Below are 20,643 nucleotides of genomic sequence, written 5' to 3'. Positions count from 1 at the left end.
GGGGGGGGGGGGGGGGGGGGGCAAAAAGTGGAGATGATAGCAGATGACAGAACATGACAAGAGAACAGGAAAGGCGGTAAAAGGAGAAGAAAATTGTTTCATCATGCAGGTTTCAAATACAGGACTTACTGAATGAGAGGTGAACACCGTATCTCTACACCACAAGAGGTCCCTTTTAGATATCAGTTGTTACCCCCCTTTGCACTCTTCATACTCACTAGGTGACTTGTGTTTCACACTGAAGTCCCGCATCATTATCAGTAAAAAATGTTCACGTTAGTCACATCTTGCTTTCGATGTTCTTTCGGATTCTACAACATGGAAAGTCAGGCAAAACCACATTTTCTAACTTGGCACTTCATGCAGACAACAGAAACGTGTACATTTTTTAAATATATGAGTGCTTTTCACACCACCATCGACACAATTTAGATCTTATAGGAAGCGGGCTTTAGACTCCACCTATTGGGGCCAACTTGGACCGAGTCGGATACAGCATCCCAGCAGAAAGACAGAAATACTCAATAAAAAATGTTCTCCCCTCCCCACTTGGGAATCAAACTCGGGTCTTTTGCGTGTGATAGTGGAATGCCTAGCTGCTACACCACAGATGCCGGTAGAGTACATCATGCCTACACACTCTTTTATTTAAAAAAAATTTTTTTTTGGTAAGTGTTTTATGGTGCTCGCAACTGCATAAGGTCACATGAGCGCATGGGACACATTAAACATTTTCAGTTGGTAGGAAATTTTGAATTTTGCCCGCGTGGCGGCCAAAGCCTGCTCTTTATCGATTTTAGACCACCAAGGGACCTTTAATGTGCGCAACTTGCACATGGGACCTCCAAGATTTTTCGCCCTTGTCCGAGAAGGCTAGGTGTACAACTTTCCTACCAGGAGATCAAGGTGTAGCTGAAAGACAACAGTAAGAAGGAGCCAAGGAGTAGCAATAGACAGGCTGCAGAAAGAGCCGGGAGCCCGGATGAGGGGGCAAAGGGGGTGAGGGGCAGACACTGGAGACAGAACATTGCTAGAGAGCAGGAAAGGAGGTGAAAGGAGACAATTTTAGAGAAGAACATTTTTCGGTCGCTACCCGGATTCGAACCCGGGACCTTTGAATGAGAAGCGAACACTTTAACCTCTAGGCCACAAGAGCCCCCCCCCCAAGCTCATATATGCCAATTAACAGAGCAACTACCAACATAATGTCTTATAGTCACCTCAGGCTTTCCTTAATCACACAAGTCAAGTACTGAAGGTTGTTGATGACCTCGACAGTGATAGGCTGATTCTTTTCTTGCAAATATGACATGACTTCCTGTCGGGCCTTCTCTTGGATGTCAGGGTGCTCGGCCAGCTGAAGGAGTGTCCACGTCAGATTCATACTGGTCGTCTGAAAGGATATTGTTTCGGGTACCCATTACTTCAATCTTACTGTTAACCCTTTGAACCCTAAATCTGGAAATATATCAAATCTCTATCCCTGGACATTTTTCGCAAATTTCATCAAAGTTAACAGTGTTTTGGGGGCACATACACAAAAAGATGGAGGGGAAGAACATGGAGAAATAAACACACCTATTCACTCCCTTGTTTACCTTATTCGTGGAAATATTGTAAGACGACGAACAAGAAGAAAAGAAAGTACTTTTGACGGACAACACAACTCCGAGTAGTCCGTGCCCCGGTGAACTGGCCTTTCGGTATACAGCAAAATGTTGCCCAGGCCGGTTTATCAGCCTAACAGGTTCAAAGGGTTAATAAATCATAAATAGCATTTGTGTAGCCCATATCCCCACTCAACAGCTTGCTCTGTGCACGTAACAATCTGTATTACTAAGGATTTCACCACAAGAAGGTATTGGCTGTCACAATAAGGCTCATTCATATCATATTAATATGAAATCAGAAAATGTTGCATTGTGTTCACAGGTGTGGAATGGTCCTTGTTGCTTAGGGTTGCAAAAGCAAGGATTGGAAGAGATGGAGAGGTAACACTGAGCGAGAGAGAGAGAGAGAGAGAGAGAGAGAGAGAGAGAGAGAGAGAGAGAGAGATAGAGTGGAAATGTTTTTCTATTGTATAGAATTAATGTTTTAATGAATGTTTCTAGTTACTCACGTTTCAACTGTATTTTGACTGTTCGTGAATTTATATTGCATTGTATATTTTTAGTGAACACATTTTCAACCTCACTGCGAGACTGTTTTTCTGGTATAAAATTTTACACATATGCATTTATATTATATGTATAATACTTTGTTTTACGTACACATTTGTGTCGATTAATTTTTAAGATGTGATGTCTTTTTCATTGTAATGCGCATTGAGCATCTTTTAGGAAATGGAAATGCGGAGTATAAATGCTATTTATTATTATTATTATTATTAAGAATGGTGTATGAAACTGATGGAAGATATATTGGCTGTTGGTGGCTGAAGTTGGGTGGGGGTGATGAGTTTTAAAAAAAGGGGAGAATTTTTATAGAGTACAGTAGTCTCGGCCTAAGATCCCACCGCTTACGATCCCGGTTCGCTTAAGATCCCGCTGTTTTAAGAAAACACAATTTTTACTACACAAAAGTCACCCCTAAGATCCCGCTCTGATTCACTCTGAGGGTCTACATTCGGCTAAGATCCCGCATTTCAGATCATAATTTGCAGAACAAAAACCCGGGCGGGACAGCCGATCAACCAAGAGTGAAAAGTTGAGATCAATACACTGTCCGTAGCGTCAAAGATCAACCACTATCATGAATGTGATCACATACGCGTTGTAAAACTCGATGAAGCGATACAATGTTTGCCCCAGACGGGATCACACCAGGGTGTGAACTGACCGACACGTTTGTTTTCCCCCGCATCGCACTCCCACCTGAGCTCTCCCCCTAAACTTACATCACTCACTGGGTAGGTAGGGCCTATACGTTCCCTCCAGGCGGGATCACATTGAACTGTGAACTCTTCCCTGACCATTGCAGTAGTTATCTCTATTCCCGAATTTGCGGGACACTGAATTTTAATTGGTGTGTTTACAACGTAATGGGGTGTAACGACAAAGGCGGTTGGGAGGGGGGGGGGACCATCGTCAGAGATGGAGAGCTTTAAATTTTCGACAGGTAAAGTGGAGGGGCAACTGAAGCGGAGATCTTGAGACTCATGATAGGATAATAAGTGAAAATGGCACGCCTCATCCCACTATGCACTGTGATAGGTCATCAAGGTTAACCACTCTTTGCCCGCCATACGCCATAAACCCACCAAGGGGTCACGTCAGTTCATTTTAGAGTGGAGGTAGACCATTTTACCGATTGTGGGCCTTAACATGGGTCACCATAGATTCTTCCCTGGGTTCATCGGCTAAGATCCCGGTTCGCCTAAGATCCCGCATTTCCTTGCTCCCGAGCACCGGGATCTTAGGCGGAGACTACTGTATCTCAGTCTTTCTGCTGAAACGTTGTATCCCTCTCAGCCTGGAGTGGTCTTAACAGGCAGGGTTGAAGCCCGCCTTCTAAATATTTTCAATTGTATGGGGTTGAACCCCCCCCCCCCCCCCCCACCCATATCACTTTTACAAATATTTTCCAATCTTCCTTCAGATACTTACCTCAAATCCAGCAAAAAGAAATCCACCCACTTGTGAACTCAAACACTCATCACTGAGAGCGTTTCCTTGCTCATCTCTCGCTAACAGCAATAAGGACAGGAGGTCTTTACTACTGTCTCCTGAATGTCAACAACAATTAGTTTTTAAGAACCCTTACCATAACATACACAACACCAAAAATAGGGCCACCACATAAGAAGTGGAAGCCTCCAAACACATTTATCAACATTTGTACAAGCGTGTGCAAGTACAGTCAAACCTTGTTGCACCACCAGCCATTGTACCGCTAGCCTCACTTACGGCCAGGTTTTGCCAAAGTATGAAAAGCATCCCCTATATAAATATAGTATTTGTACCTTTATATCCCCATCCGCCAACTATCTCAGTTGTACAGATTGAAAAAAGATAACTCATTAATTTATCTAGTGATTGGTAAACAATTCCCCTGATGTTGGGCATTCGGTGCTACATGTATATTTAACAGAAGACATGAAACCCGCATTGTACCACCTGCCCCGCTCTACCACCAAGTTCCTGCTCGTCCCAAGATAGGCGACATAACGAGGTTTAATTGTATTGTGACAGATCAAGGAACAGAATTTGAATCATTTGTGTTGGTGCAACAATCTTAAATTGGCTGTGGTTTTGCTTACCATATGAAGATAAGGCAAATAAAAGTACAGGTATTATATGAGGAAATACTGAGAAGTAAGAAAGTAAGCTTGTATCAAAAAGTCAACCTAAAACAGGATAGGATGACACACATGTGCATTATCATCTGAATTTACCACAATCTCAACTCAACATCACCATCAGGATGACACAAGTCAAAAGTGACATAACAAAAATATCATTTGTTATCTTTCGAAAACTATACTATTATAATGACATCAAACATTAATCCGAGGTTTTATTTCAAATTCCCCTGACTTTTGACAGTTACTCAGTGACAGAGCCTCTGTCAGGCCATGGAGGCCCTAAGAATATACAACTAAAGACACCCAATGAGAATTACGATAGCGTACAAAGTTCAAGGAATCTTTATTTTGTAGAAGTTTAAAAACTCAAAAACTAAGATCAAAGGCTGATATATTTTTTTCCGTATTGTAAAGGGAAAATTTCCACCAACTGACCTTGCTCAAGTTTCCTTTGTTTTTCCTGCAGGACACCAGCGATGGTTGCTCTGAAGAACTTGAAGTCTGCCCAGGCCTGTCTGTTCTTCTTTGTGGGTAGCCATTGAAGTGGAAGCATCTGGGACAACCTTGTGGGACGAAGTCAAAACGTTTTATTGCTCCTTTAGTGTGTGTGCTTTTTTTTGTGCTATTTTTTAAAAGTGTTTTACGACGCTCACAACTGCACAAGGTAATATCAGCCTGCGGGACACATCAAACATTTCAGTTGGTAGGAAATTTTGAATATTGCCCGGATGGCGGCTGAAGCCTCTTATCGATTTTGGACCAGCAAGGGATCTTCAACGTGCACAACTTGCACACGAGACCTCCCAGATTTTTCGCCCTTATCCCAGATAGCTAAGTGTTGGATCTTACCTACGATAAGATCAGGGGCGTGGCTGAAAGACGGCAGTAAGAAGGAGCAAAGGAGTAGCAGAAGAAATGCTGCAGAAAGAGTTAGGAACCCAGAGGAGGGGGCAAAGGAGGTGAGGGGGTGGGAGCAGAAAGTGAAGACGAAAGCAGACGACAAACATTGTTAGAGTTAGAGAGCTGGAAGGGAGGTGAATAGAGACAATTTTAGAGAGGAAAATTCCCCCTCGTCGCTGTCCGGACTCAAACTCGGGACCTATTGAATGAGAGGCAAACACTGTAACCTCTTGATCACGAGAGCACCCTTTTGTGTGTGTGTGTGTGTGTGTGTGTGTGTGTGTGTGTGTGTGTGTGTGTGTGTGTGTGTGTGTGTGTGTGTGTGTGTGTGTGTGTGAGAGAGCATGCGTGCATGCTGCGTACATGTGGTGCGTGTGTGTAGTTGGATGGTGGGGGAGGCAGGGGTAGTAGGAATCTCTTCCAACATTATCAAAAGCTAGGAATCAAATGGTTCGGACATCAAGCTCATATGCATATCAATCAAACACCCTTTAAGCTCTCAAAACAAGGATACCTGGCTACAGAGTGACAGGAAGTCCCAAGGAAAGAAGGACTGGACAATTTAAAAGCTGGCAATTTCTGGCTTCTACAGGCTTGCCAGTTTGCCAAGACCTAAAGTCTCCAGCTCTCTGCGATACCTCGTGGTACAAGCAGCAGATACGAATAACTCACTCAATACAAGCTATAACTTTATAAAGATTGCCCTGAAGAAATTAAAGATTTGTTTTATGGTTACTTTTTTTTTTTACAAGTTTTCACAAGTTTTCAAAAATTGGTCAAAAACTGCTTTCCCTTTGCCTTTCTTACTCATGCCCTTCCCCACTACTACAACCGTAGATCTAGGTTTTGGGGGCCCTATTAAACCTTATTCTTCTTTGCAAATTTCTCCACCCTGTTCATTATAAAAATCTTCGACCAATTCACCGGTTTCTGAGTCACTTTCGTCGTCAAAGGTTCAAAAACTGTCAAAGACAAACGATCTGCCATTGTGGAAAACGTAATGGTAAATTCAGTTGTAAGGGCGGTTGTCGTAAAAGTCAATAACTCTACTTGCGCTCATCCGATTTCTGTTTCGTTTCTTTCTAATGAAAGATAATTGAATGGGCTACGTAAAAGGTGGACCAGTACCGCAAACGGTGTGGTTTTAACGTGAGAAAAAAATTCCAAAGTGCCAAACCGCAAGGGTTGCGGCTGTGGTATCACAACGTCAGAGCTACTTTACCCACAACTGTTGCGGGTGTGTGCGGGTGTGGCAGTGAGAGAGTTAAAGTACCTTCCAGTAACACAGGTCACTCTGCCAAGCTGTTTAATAAGGTGTGGAAGGAAGAGCAAATCCCGAATGTTTGGTAAAAGTGAACAATTTTTCACATGTTCCAGGTTTGTCTCTGATTTTCAACGGCAGTCTCATACTCCGAGTTTGAGGAGAGAAATTCCTGTTAGTCACATGCCTTTGAGAGTTCATCATCAGAAGTTCTGGAGTATATACGTGCCCCAGGTTTTGGTTTGTAGCTCCGTGGTACGTTGTCTATTCAACAAGTAATAGGTCTGGAAAAAAATGCAGGCCCCCAAAAACAAACAAACCAACATAAAAGTTCTGACTGGATATCGCAGATCAAAAATTACTTTATACGATATTCATTGAAACTTGTCAAGTCATAGGTTTCATTTTTACAAATGTGACTGTAAGGGTTACTGATGGTTGAACAAGTACCTGTACCGTAACCAAATAGGCCTACGGCGAGATCTGTGGCCATAATTAACAAAATACATACAGCCTGTTTTCGATCTTGAAAAGTAACCACTCATGTGTATCTGTACTGTCCCACATAAAATCCTGATATGTCGAAAGAGAACATTATATCTCAACTAAAATACAAGTTGTGGGTATGAAAATTCTCAAAATATCACTTTATGAGTCAAGATACAGGCACCAGCACCCCTGTCAAAACCTTAACTGGCATATTTTCTTTCAAATACACGAACTCTACCACTCATCTGACTATCCTAGAGCCTAATATACGCCGTAAAATATCTTAAGCACAATAGATTAGGAGATACTAAAGTTTGAAGGAATCTTGCAGAGGTCGATTTCAAATGCTAACCGTAGCCATCTTAAAAACAAGCCTCAGATCCACCAGAAATGCTCCAGCTGAGTTTGTGTAAATACACCCCAAAATGATTACTCTTTTGAGAAATGCATTGAAAAATTACTTAAAATCATTTTTGATATATCAAAAGAAATAAACTTAAAATCATAACATTTTCCCGGTAACATGTCTTAGTCACCCTGGGGTGCCATTGTCACCCAGTTTACGGTACCTTATTTGAAAACCTTGCAGTATCCGTCGAAAACTTTGCACTGCAGCATTTTCTGGGTCCTCCACAGCTTTCATGTCATAGTCAAATCCACAGCGGCATATCACATCCAAGGTCTAAGGCAGGAAGGAAACAGAGGTCAGACATTACAAAGATACATGAATAGGAAGAGCCAATTTAATTAACAAACAAACTCAGAAGACAGTACTGCAGCTTTTTAAATGAGGAATAAATCATTATGACTCAAACTTTCTGTCTCAGTACCTATTGGCAGATGCAACAAGGGAAGTGTGTAAAAGAATCCTCTGTCTTATCTGGTGCAGGGGACAATATAACTCCAGACGTATGATGGGCACACTGACCACTTAACTTCCAGCTCAAGGTTGGTTTTTAATGAGGGGAGAGACAGAAATATTGTGTCAACAGAGCTTCTATATTAGAAATAACAAAAAATGCATTGTTGATTAGATCTGAAAGGCGCCTAATCATAACTCTTATAGATTTTATTTGAATTCTCTTTGCTTGTTTATTAGAATATATATAAAAATGTAATTCAAAATATTATTTTTTAAACATATTCCTCAAAATTAATGCAGCTTGCCAACTCACTTACAAAAACAAGTTATTACATTATAAAATAGTTGTGCTGTTAATTAAAGAAGGACGGTCAATAACTTGTGAGATTTAGAGAAAATCAAAAGGAGACCAAGAAAAAAATATTTTAAAAAATAAAATAAAATCAAAGAGATGGATCAGACTCACTAATCGGCCCATGTAGTTTTGAGCAGCGACAGTTGCTGAAGAAGATCCAGACTTTTTTAGCTCTTCAACCCAATCTCTAACCACTTTTCTTGAAAATTCTTCGAAGTCTGGGATGAAATCTGAGTCAATACAGAAGTTGTTAAATATTAATGCCAAAGATATATAAAGCACACATTCATGATGCTGAGCACAAACTTGAGGAAAAAAAAAAATCAAACTTAAAAGACTCTAAAATAATAATAAATAAAAGAGGGAGTGACATAGATTCAGTATCGTCACCATCAAAATAAACTATCAGTCAAAAAGTTTTGTTAATTTCACAATTTACAGTTTTCATTTATAAAAAGTCCTTGTTTCATGACTTTGCTTTTAGTTTTTTGTTGGGTTTTTTTTTGCTAAGTGTTTTACAGGGCTCACAACTGCACAAGGTCATATGGGCGCGCGGGACACATTAAACATTTTCAGTGGGTAGGAAATTTTGAATTTTGCCTGGGTGGCAGCCAAAGCCTACTCTTATAGATTTTGGACCACCAAGAGATCTTTAATGTGCGCAACTTATTCATGGGACCTCGAGATTTTTCGCCCATGTCCGAGAAGGCTAGGTTTTGATCTTTCCTACCATAAGATCAGGGGTGTGGCTGAAAGACAGCAATAAGAAGGAGCCCAGGAGTAGCAGTAGAAAGGCTGCAGAAAGAGTACGGAGCCCAGATGAGGGGGCAAAGGAGGTGAGGGGGTGGGGGCAGAGAGTGGAGAAGAAAGCACATGACAGAACATTGCTAGAGAGGAGGAAAGAAGGTGAAAGGAGACAATTTTAGAGAAGAAAAATTTTCCATCGCTATCCGGATTCGAACCTGGGACTTATTGAATGAGAGGCGAACATCTTAACCAGGAGAGCTTTAAGCTTATAAAGTACTAAAAAAAAAGAATCTTAAGACATACATCACCTAAAATGTAATGAAATAAGTACCATTCACAGTCTGTGAGTTGAAGGAAGGATTGATTATCTTTCTCAGGGCATGATGTTCCTCTCCACTCAAAGTCAACAGAAAGCCCGGCACAATGGAATTGAGATTTCTTGAAAATGAAAAAAAATGGCAAGAGCCAACATAAATTTATTGAACGTGCATTTATTGCCTCATGTTTTATAACAAGGAGATTTCATTAAAAGGATATTACACAACACGGCGAGTCATTTCAATAGAAAATCCTTTTCTTTAAAGTTTTTTCTGGCCATTTCAATAGGCCTATATATATATAGAAAGAAAAATATATGTAACTTTCATATCAAGATAACTCGTTACTTTTACAAAAATTCAAGACATCAAGTGACAGAGATCATAGTTCGAAACTTGCATGAGAGTGGACTTCCTGCCCATCTGTGGCAATCCCTGACTTACTGACTTTAAACTGAGCCAATGTAACCAAACATGATAAGCCTGACAGTTACCAAAAGGACACAGAAATAAGGCTTCCCCTTTTGCCTTTTTGAGACCAATGCAAAAATGACCCAAAAGGCAACAGTTGTTTTGAACCAATTTTCAGGTAATCAGATCTACAAACATTCCTCCAGATAACCTGAAGGGAGGAGAAAAAGTATTCAATACTGCAGGAGAACTATGGCTTACTGGGAAGACAAATCAACGTAATTCTTCGAGTTAGTGACCATGATGTGCTTGACAATTTCTGGATCTGCTACCAACACACGTTCTTCTCCATACAAAAAGTAAAATCGAATGATGCGAGACTTGCACTCCGTCATCCATCTGTGAAAAAATCGTTTGATTATGAGCGATATTGAAATTACACCAGGGGTAAGGAGACAATGGGTGAGAGTTGGAGCTTAGCAGTTTTTTAAATTGCTAAAAACAGAATTTGCTCATGCTATAAAAACAATTAAATTAAAATGCTGCAAGTAGTTTTATAATTGTCAACAATATTGAGAATAGCTTTTTCATAATAATTAATCAATACCTAACACTATAACAATACCTACTACACATGAAGTCAAGATATTTGACAAGTGATAAAAGTATTCATTTTTTCACACTCTACTTCTTATCAGAGAGGAAAAGTGCATTTACTTTTGGTAGCACAAACCCTGTATTGACAATGTAACATAAACCTCTCCTTTGTCTCCTCATTAAACAGTGAAGAGAAAAATACACACCCCAAAAAAAAAAAATAAAAGAAATTCAAGGCACCAAAATTTACAACAAAAAATTTACGAAGATCATCCAATGCCATATATATATTTGATAAATTGTCCTTGTCGCAAGTTCCCAACATTCTGTTCTCATGAAAAGGTTTTATACTATGCATTTTCTAAGTTCACACATCAACAAAGCAAGACTAATTTTAAGTATGTCGTTATCCATTTTGCTGTTATTATTATCTTCTGCGACAATATAATTATCCACTGAATTTATCCAAAAGAAAGAAAAAGTACATTAATGAATGCTTGATTCATAACATTGCCAAACAATCTGATGATTTTTTAATTCTTATATCTATTTTGACAGAAAAAGGCTAGACATTTTTTTCTACTTGCCTGATAGTGCTATTCAAGGCTTCTTCCTTAAGAGCTTCGAACATGTTACCAATCAAAGGTTTGTAAGGTCTTCCAGGCATCTGCAACAAAAACAAATCCTTAAGGCTGTTTCTAGGTTATTACACTTTTTTTTTCTACTTCAGACCAGTAACGTTTTCCTTTTAATTTTCGTTGTGCTTTTCACACAACAGACATTTTATTTTTTTCAAATGTATTGTTGATAAGTTTCACACATACTCCTTTTGTAAACAAAAACTATTATAAGCATATATTAAATGTTGTTGTTGTTGTTGTTATTCATCCAGCAACATCTGGGCTCTCGCCCTTCTGTCCAATGCCATGTAGTAACAAGTGCAGGTTTGCTGCAGTTGCTGTAATGTTCCGTAGAGTGTGTTGTCAAAGTTAGGTCTCGGAGGGAGAAGTGTAGCTCTGATGTCATTTAGGGCTGTACAGTGGAAAAGGTGATGTTCCACCGTCTCACATGCATAGTCACACAAAGGACACATTGGGGGAAGTTCTGGTTTTATTCTGTTCAAGTGAAAGTTGAGCTGTATATGTTCTGTTCGTAGGCGGAAGATCGTGATCTGTTTCTTTCTCTGTAGGTGGGTGATATTGTCATTTCGTTTTGTTGTAGTCATATGTTTGAAAACTGCTCTTCCTGTCTTTCCCAAGGCCCATCTGTTCATCCAATCGTGTTTGCTGTTGCTTTTAATGATTTGTTTTGCAGTATTGTATGAAGTTGGAACGTTGGGTTGTTCCTGTCTAGATCCCCTTTTGGCAAGTGTGTCTGCTCTGTCATTTCCAGGTATGTTTGAGTGTCCGGGAATCCACTGCATCACCAGGTTGATGCCACAGGATGTTATCAGGTGATGGGAGCCAAACAGTACATGTGTCAAGTCTTCGTTTAGATGACGGTCATTTTCTATTGCTTGCAAAGTGATAGTGAGTCAGTGAAGATCACTACACTCTTTGTTTTGTTTGGATGAGAGTCAAAAACTGTGCGGAGATGGTATAGTGCTGTTTCAATTGCTATCATTTCTGCATCATAGTTTTTGCATTTCTCTCCACAGGCAGAGGAGATCTCATTGGAACTTCCATCTGGGTACTGTATTAGTATTCCATATCCAGCTTTGGTTGTGCCTTTGAATACTGAGCCATCTGTATAGATTGTGTATCCAGTCATCTGAATAGCTGTTGATCGTTTGATGTGATGCAAGCATCAACTTCACTGGGTCTGAAGATTTTGCGCTATTGTCTCTGAGAGATGTTGTAATGATTGCTTTTCCATAGAAATGTGGGGAGGGATGTTTTGGTTGACTCCTTTGGTTTCTCTTCTGTCTTGTGGTAGATGGTGGCTCTCCATTAGTTCTGTGATGCAATGCATGATTGATTTTTGTTGAAGTCGCATCTTTGGTTTCCATTTTTCTACTAATTTCCAGTTTGGGTGGTTGGGGCACATTCTTTTGGTTCTTTCATGGAACTCCAAATCTGCTCTATCTCTGCGAATTCCCAGGGGTTCAACATTTGAACGAATTTCACATGCGGAGGTAGGTGTAGATCTCATGCCACCGTTTATGAAACGAAGAGCATTATTTTGGACCTTCTCAAGGGTATTGCAAGTAGTTGCACTACACATAGTGATTAGGCTATTGCTGTATTCCAGGGAAGATCGGACATAACCGAGGTACAGAGCTCTCAGAGTTTGTTTGTCTGATCCCCATGGACTGCTTGCGAGTTTCTTTAAAAGTTGGAGTCTTCTTTTCGCCTTGTTCTTTATGCTCTCCACTTGGCTTTTCATTCTTAGACTTTGGTCAAGTTTGACTCCTAGGTACGTTGATTGTTCTTCTTCGGGGAGATTTTCATTTCCTATCTTCAGTTGGAGTTTTTCTTTGGCTGTTTTATGGCTCTTTGTAAAGATGGTGTATACTGTTTTTGTGCAGTGTATTTTGAGCTTCCATTTCTGATAATAATTGTGGAGCCTCTTGATGTCTTCATTTAATTTTCCTGCTCCTACAACCGTGCTGTGATGTGTTTGCCAGAGAGCAAGATCATCAGCGCAGAGAGTCTTTTCTGATTTCAGCACGTTCGTCACATCAATAAAAGAAGATTAGGAACAAAGTGCAACTCAGACAGGAACTTTGGGGTTGGCCTTCCTCGAGTACTTCTCTTGACGAGTGGGCAGTGTTCACCTTTGTTTCGATTCGCTACGCTAGGAAAAACTAGATCCATTTATAAAGTTTCCTGTGTATCCCGAGGTCCATCATTTTCATGCATATATTAGATAAAAACAATCAGGTGTCATCCCTTGAAACAAGTACAGGTTGTCCATATAAATAATGCTTGACTCCACTCCATGAGTGCCTTAACAGAGTTAAAAGAATGAATACAAAGATGGAAACAACATTTACTTTTTAGATCACCGAGGAAAGAGTTATAAAACAATAAATTTATATATGACTAGTGGTTGGTGATCATGGTGTCATCATTTTTTGTATATCTCACCATTTGTCAGCTAAGCCTCCATCATTCAGTTTATTAAACATATAAAATTAACATGCACAACTTCCACAAATATAAGAAACATCCATTCCATGATCACTGAAAAAAAAATAATGGTGGAATGTTAATTTTATGTCTTTAACATTAAAACACTTAGTAATTTCATGGTACATATACTCGTAACTTACCTTCCGCAGAGGTGACAAGAAGGGCCTGATGAACAACTTGTAAAAGTACCATGATCCCACTGCTGCTGCAACATATGGCAACGTGTGCCTGACTGTTTCAGCTTTCACCATGATCTGCTATTATAATAAAGGCTGTTCACAGCAGTCCTCCACTCAGGCTGAAAAAATTTAAGCAACAAGATACATTTTCTAAATTCCACAGCTCAGAAGTGATCTTCAAATTTAAAACAATAAAAACTCTACAAGGGCCTATTAACAAAAATCTTTTTCATGACATCTATTTTGAAATTGAAAGTAAGCAATTAGGATCCAATGAACTAACAGAGGCAAAAACCCAGTAATATAATTTATAAAATTATCTTTTTCTTTCAAACACTTGAAGTGGTCTACACCTCAGAATTGACATTAAGAAGCCGCAGAACCAGTTTGATCGTTCTGAACACAAGCTTTAATAACAAAGTAGCTATTCGGACTCGAGTCTGAATAGCCTCCCTGTAGCTGTATTATTAGTATTACTCATATTCAGTTCATGTCCTATCAACATTATCACTCTGTGTCCATTGGGGACTTGACTCATGCATGTAGTTTCATTTGTCAGTTTGATCACTCATCATTTCATTCTGTTCTTTATCACTGTCTTCCATTTCATTTCAGTTGGTGTCGTCATCACTTGTACCCTCATTGAATCATTAAAAGTTCATTGACATTATCCGACAAGTGACGAGTCATTCTTCAAGACGACATCAAAGCAGCTTCGTTAGCTTCTCCGTTTAACCTGAATCCGCCATTTTTCTGCGCGTATATCCGCTGTTTGTTGCTCTGCCACCGCCGAAGTACTGAGTGCCGAAGTGCCCATGCCACCGACTCCACGAACCAAGGCTTCTCCTCCATAATGGTCTTTGTCTCTTGCCTTGCACCTGGCTGCGTGTATACAATGCTAGACCAGGACCCCACAGTGGTCTCCGCGTTGCTGAACATACATGCCTTCTCCCTAGTCTAACTGCAGCTTTCTCAAAGGGGTCAAAACCCCAGAGGTCAGTCAAGGATTGATATTGGCATCAACCAAGAAACATGGAATGCCTTTGCCGGAGATGGGAAGCCTTCAAGAATGGATCTGCAATCAGTGACTCTTCCGCTCCAACCCAACTCTTCCAAGGTGCCAGTGAAGCTCTGGGTGACCTACTGCTCAAAGCAGACCCCGGTATCACCTCTCGCAGTCTCAACGAAGTCCTGGAGGCGATGCGGAAGCTCGCTGTCATTCCTACAGCCAAAGGAGTACTACGGGCTGAGCTAATGCAGATGAAGCAAAGCCCAGATGAAAACTTTCGTACATTTACTGCTAGGGTGAAGGTCAAAGCTGAGACCGGTGAATTCACAGTCTCTGCTCAGGGCCAGTGTGGCAAGTCCGTCTATGCTGACAACACAGAGGACGCCTCCTGGGACGTCTTACTGGCAGGAATCGCCGACAATGACATTTGTCGAGAAGCCCTCAGTGCCACATAAATACCAAAAATAGACCTAAACCCTTTCCCCCCTTTCAGGCCTCTTCCGAAAGCAGCCACAAGCACTGATTATAGAGACTTACAATTAAACTGGTCGAGTCTATTCTGGAAAGAGGAGGGGGACTAACTCCAAGCATAAGCCTGACTGCTGTGAGGGCCAGGCTTTTTTTTTCCTATGATTTTTTCCCACCGATAATCAAACTTATGGTGTGATTATGGCACCGACTTCTGGCAAGGCAAGGCTAAATCAAGACTGCCAAATTTGAAACCAAATTAATAATGGCATTGTTATCATAGCTTCTACTAAAATAATATTAATGCTATGTTCTTTCATTTTGTGTATTCACATTTTTAGTTAAATTTTTTTTTTTTTATCTCTAAAACCGTTATGTCCACCCCAGATGAACAAAAAATTATAATTGCATTTTGCCCAGAGTTACAAATATGGAATGAGACATTTTTTCCATTATTTTGGGAGGTGTTTATTATGAATTCGGAATTTGTTTCATTTTCATTCCCAACTCTGAGACTCGACAGTTAAGTTACTCAATGATGATGATATTGTCTTGCATAAAAATCGCTGTTAATAATTAATTTTTTGTATTTGTGGTAAAGCTTTTCAGTGTTCTCGTGTATTGTAGAGGAATTCTTCGGTGCTAATCTCAGCAAAATGTGCATGGTTTCGGAAATAAAGCATTTAATTCAAACAAGAAGCTTTGACTTTTCAGCAAAGCTGTCAGCTAAGGAAAGAGGTAGGCCTACCTCTATTTTTATCTTTCTTGGATAGAGACAATGTAGGTTTCAAGACCAGTTTGAAAGGACACAGCTTTGCGGTTGTGAGTACAGGAAAGCGTTGTTTTGTTTTCCTTGTTTGTTTTTTAAATATGGCATAAATGAGTGGACAACAAGTGGTGTGAGCGACTTGGGAAACTTAACAAATAAGATAGGAAAACATGAAAAACGTGTGGACCATATTGCAGCTGCAGCCTCTCTGACAATTCTAGGAAAAGTAAGAATAGATGAAGCTGTGAACAAGGGCGTTCGTGTTAGCAGGGAACGTTATAATGCTGAGGTGAGCAAGAATTGCAAACTGCTTGCCCATCATAGACGCTGCTCTTTTCCTGGGGTGTCAAGGACTTGGATTTAGAGGTCACAGAGAAAGTAAGAGCAGTGACAACCGTGGAAATTTCATTGAGCTACTTGTCTGGTTTTCGCACATCTCAGCTACTGAGAAGTTGTGCTGCGCTTTGAGGAATGAAAATTCAGTATTCAGCAGCCTCAGTTAGGAAATTCAGAATTACCTTATTGAATGCATATTTGATGCTACCCTTGAAGAACTTAAATCTCGTATAGCAGGTGCACCGTGCATATCAATAATGGCAGATGAAATGACGGACATTTCTAATCATGCCCAGCTTACATTGAGCGTTAGACTTACAAGTTCACAATGCCCAAGTTTATGAACATCTGATAGATGTTGATGTATCGGAAGATAGAACAGCTAAAGGCCTGTCATCGGTGATACTAAAGAGTTTGAAAAATACTGGTATTACTGTTAACAAACATCTGCCAAACATGATTTCTATCACTAAACAATGTTTTTATGAAATTAAAATGTGGATGACAGTACAAGTAAACAAATTGAAACTAAATGAAGAAAAGACAGACATCATTCTTATAAAAAAATCCACGATTAAATAAAGATCTGGAACGTGTCAACTTTGATTCATTATATATGACATCTAGTAAAGAAGTTGTCAGGAATCTCTGTGCATATATTGACCACCACTTATCAATGGGCTCGTTTGTGGGATCTTTGTCCAAATCCCTTTATTTTCAGCTGAGAAGGATAGGCCTAGTTCGAAAGTACTTAAACGAAGAGACCACAAAAACACTGGTAACATCTCTTATCCTATCTAGATTAGACTTCTAACTCACTGCTAGCAGGTCTGAACAACAATTATTTGAATCGTTTACAAGTAATTCAAAACAATGCCGCTGGACTGATAACTAGATCTAAAAAACGAGACCATGTCACTCCATTATTAAAAGAACTGCATTGGCTCCCTGTAAAAGAAAGAATAATATTTAAAATCTGCGTCATGTGTTTCAAATGTGTAAATAAAACTGCTCCTTTTTATCTACAAGAACTTATCAGTATATATAAGCCAGGAAGAAACCTAAGATCATCAAACGATAACACCATACTTGTGACATCTGTAAAATCATACAAATCATGTATGGAGAGAGATCTTTCTCGTATCTTGGTCCATTTATGTGGAACAGATTACCAATGAAACTAAAACAAATAAAAACACTTGATAGCTTCAAAAGACATCTTAAATATTTTCTGTTCCTAGAGGCCTATCGTTCATAAGCTTTTAACGTTATTTTCCATTATAGTTGTTCAGTTCTTATGTCTGGATGAAAATAGTCTGTGTGTGAGTGTGTGTGTGTGTGTGCGTGTGCATTAATGTGTATTGCATGAGAAGAAAGGAAGTAGTAAGAAAGGTTTTTGAAAAATGGGTATTCCAATGTAAAGCGCATTGAGCTACTTTTTTGGAAATGCGCTATATAAATGTTATATATTATTATTATTATTTATTATTTAACACACTCTTATTGTCAACCAGTCATACGATGGGGCGGCTAACATGTCCAGTCACAAGAATTCAGTCAGGAAGCACATTCAAGATGTGTGGCCAAGAGCACCTTTCTCCCATTGTTATGCATTATAAAAATGGGCTCTCGTCAGAAAAGCCTGTGATGAAATCCGTGATGTCTGCAGGTTTTTTGGAGAGGTACAAAATTTGTGTAACTTTTTCAAATCTTCTCCAAAAAGAGCATCGCTATTAAAGTGAGTGCTCCTTGTCCTTGCCCAACTCGTTGGCTTTCCAGGGGTAAATCAATAGCTGCTTTGGAAGGTACCTACGCTGACGTTTTAAAGGTGTTGACCAATGTTTCACGGGACACATCATATGATGGTGTCACCAGGGCTGAAGCCAAAGGTCATCCTGTGAGCATGCAGCGTCAGAAATTCATTTTTTTGCTCAAAACATTTAAAAGAATCTTCAGCCATTCTGATCCGATGGCAAAGATGCTTCAGCGGAAGAACATATTGATCCTGTTTTAGTTGAACTGAAAATAAAAGACTATGTCACATGTTTGTCTGGCATGCGCTGTGATGACAGTTTCCATTTATAATCTGATAGCCGAGTCAGAGAAACAGCAAGTTTTACATCCTGTGCGCTCTCGGGCCCCTTGCATGCGTCATACGCTAGACAGTGGCTACACAGCGAGTGGGGAGAACGAATGGTATAAAAAAACATGTTTAAAGTCAGTTCGGTATGAAATCATAGACACATTATTTAAAAAAGGAGCTGGACCCGCTTCTCGGACATAGGCAGTTATCAGTGGGTACAACTGATTCACCCAAGGAATTTTGATCGCTTGAACAGAAATTTATCTGCAGTGGACAACATTTCGCAAAGCTTGTACGACATGTACCGATCTGTAGTCACGGACAAAGATCTCGAGGCACTGTAACGTGTAGTCAGCTGCAGATTCTGTACAATGACACTGCCGTCAGATCGGCGCTGAGTGATGCAACAGATGCTGCGTCCCTTTTGCTTGTGATGCACTCGCTGGACTTGCTTACAACAATGCCGATGGTGGCGACAGTGCTGTCACTTGCTGTGACTGTGTCATTGACAAGCGTTGATTGCGAGCGTACGTTTAGCGTTCTCCGACAAGTAAAAAACTACACTTGCTCAACGATGGGACAAGACCGACTGAAGCATAAGATGGTTCTGTCAGTTGAGAGCACTATTGTTGAAACGCTGGAAGTATCTACATCATTGATAGGTTTGCAGCGAAAAGGGAAAGGCGAATAAATCTACTGTACAAACAGTAAAAGGGAAGTCGCCCTGTTGACAGCCAATGCTTTTTACGTTATTCGGGCATGATGTATAAGCTGCTTTGTTGAGGTTGATATGGTAAGATTGTACTTTACCGGACCACCGGTCGGAACTACTTTCGCTGTGGCGCCCCTGGTGCCTAGTGGCCCGCTGTTCTTCGTTTCCGAGCTCCCCTACTCACTCTCCTACTCAGTTTTCTACATCCTCACTCTTCAACTGCCAGCAATCGACTGACGTCTCTTACCGGGTTTTTCAGTCATCACGACCGTGCCACTGTGCCCTTTGACCCATGACCCTGACACCTTGAGGCTAATTGGTCAATCTAATCACGTGGTCCACTATTCTTATTTGCTCGCGACTCTGCTGGCTTGGCCTAGGCCTACTCCTGGTCCGGCAAAGTACAATGGAGGGCTAGAGATGCGCACGAGAGCTCATTTGCATAATTGCAACCCCATTGGCCCTGCTCGCAACTTATCATGCTATTGTTTATATGTGTGTGTGAGTGTCTTTAAATTATTGTTGCCAGGGGGGCTAGCCCCCCTGAAACTCCCCCATTGATATATAAACACGACTGTCCGCTCATGTTATTGTTTCGCATTTTTGTGTGTTTTCTTTATTATAGTTTCCAGGGGGGCAAGCCCCCCTGAACCCCCCACCCCCACCCCACTGTTGGTTACAAGTTGGTATGATACACGGTGGTCCACCAAAGTTAAATCCCCTGCCCAGTCTCAACCACCACCTCTCGCTCACCCCGCCTCGCCAGTCGCCGCTGACTTCGCTGTGCGTGCGCAAAGTCGCCCGCAGAACTACCTTTTGTCAGCATGCACAGTACTATGAGTTAGGCTAGGCGTGCGTAGTAATCACGGGCCAAGACGGGTGGTCCGGTAAAGTACAATCCAGCCGTTGATATTTTTCAACTCGTTTTTACTTCCATTTAGATCTAGAATCTAGATAAATCTATATCTAGATATCTAGTTCTGTTGGATTGGGTATTTTATACTCTGTTTTTGTTTTGAAGGGATTTATAGACCTACCGGTACTTACTTTGAAAATTTATTTTACTGTGCACGAGATACAGGCGTATGAAACTGGGCTAAAAAAAAGTGAGGGAAATTTTGGGTGTGCTTGTGGCTTATCCCCAGCAAGATCTTCGTCTCAAACTCAAACTGATTACTTGAGTATTACTTGGTTACCCACTGTCACACAACAACAACTTGCAACAAGTCAGCCTTCGCCCCTAGATCTATCTTCGACTATTGGAATTTCGTAATAAAAGTGTTCAGAATTTGTTCTTGTTCTTCACTTACCTCAAACTTTTAAACCGCCCATTCCACGTTAATTCAACACTGCTCTTGAACAAGCGTCTCTCTTTAGGCTCAGATCTACAACTGAAATCGTAGCGTCGGTAGGCCAAAGAGAGAGTGTAGAGTTAGAGACGAGGAGAAAGCAAAACAAAAACAAAAGTAACCTTTGACCTAAAAAGACTTTTTAGACTTTAAAAATAAGAATCTTAGTTTGCTCATGAGACATGAATTAAAGAATAATAATATGACGAATTCGTACAATCTAAAATATTCCTTTAATATCTATATCACTACTAAAACTAACTGAGAACAGTTCACAAATATATAAGGATAATTATCCCAGCTTTGCAATACAGCAGTTCCAATCATCCCTGTTGTTTCATAAAAGCAGAAGAAACCAACGA

General features: G+C 40.3%; 1 protein-coding gene across 1 annotated transcript in view; it reads right to left on the bottom strand.

The window, feature by feature from the left end:
• Positions 1 to 20,396, bottom strand: part of LOC101861343 (cytochrome P450 72A15) — a 23,602-nt gene extending 3,206 nt beyond the window's left edge. Inside the window, exons 1-10 of the mRNA XM_005093273.3 lie at positions 20,243 to 20,396; positions 13,517 to 13,674; positions 10,830 to 10,909; positions 9,907 to 10,044; positions 9,249 to 9,355; positions 8,282 to 8,400; positions 7,523 to 7,635; positions 4,739 to 4,866; positions 3,606 to 3,724; positions 1,221 to 1,393 (exon numbers count right to left, since the gene is read on the bottom strand). Coding sequence (XP_005093330.1) covers positions 1,221 to 1,393; positions 3,606 to 3,724; positions 4,739 to 4,866; positions 7,523 to 7,635; positions 8,282 to 8,400; positions 9,249 to 9,355; positions 9,907 to 10,044; positions 10,830 to 10,909; positions 13,517 to 13,627 — 1,088 coding nt within the window. The 5' untranslated portion in view covers positions 13,628 to 13,674; positions 20,243 to 20,396. The remainder of the gene's footprint in view (positions 1 to 1,220; positions 1,394 to 3,605; positions 3,725 to 4,738; positions 4,867 to 7,522; positions 7,636 to 8,281; positions 8,401 to 9,248; positions 9,356 to 9,906; positions 10,045 to 10,829; positions 10,910 to 13,516; positions 13,675 to 20,242) is intronic.
• Between the last annotated feature and the right edge of the window lie 247 nt (positions 20,397 to 20,643).

The sequence above is a fragment of the Aplysia californica genome, unplaced genomic scaffold (assembly GCF_000002075.1).
Source record: "Aplysia californica isolate F4 #8 unplaced genomic scaffold, AplCal3.0 scaffold00061, whole genome shotgun sequence".
NCBI lineage: Eukaryota > Metazoa > Mollusca > Gastropoda > Aplysiida > Aplysiidae > Aplysia > Aplysia californica.
This window is presented reverse-complemented; position numbering and strand designations above follow the sequence as displayed.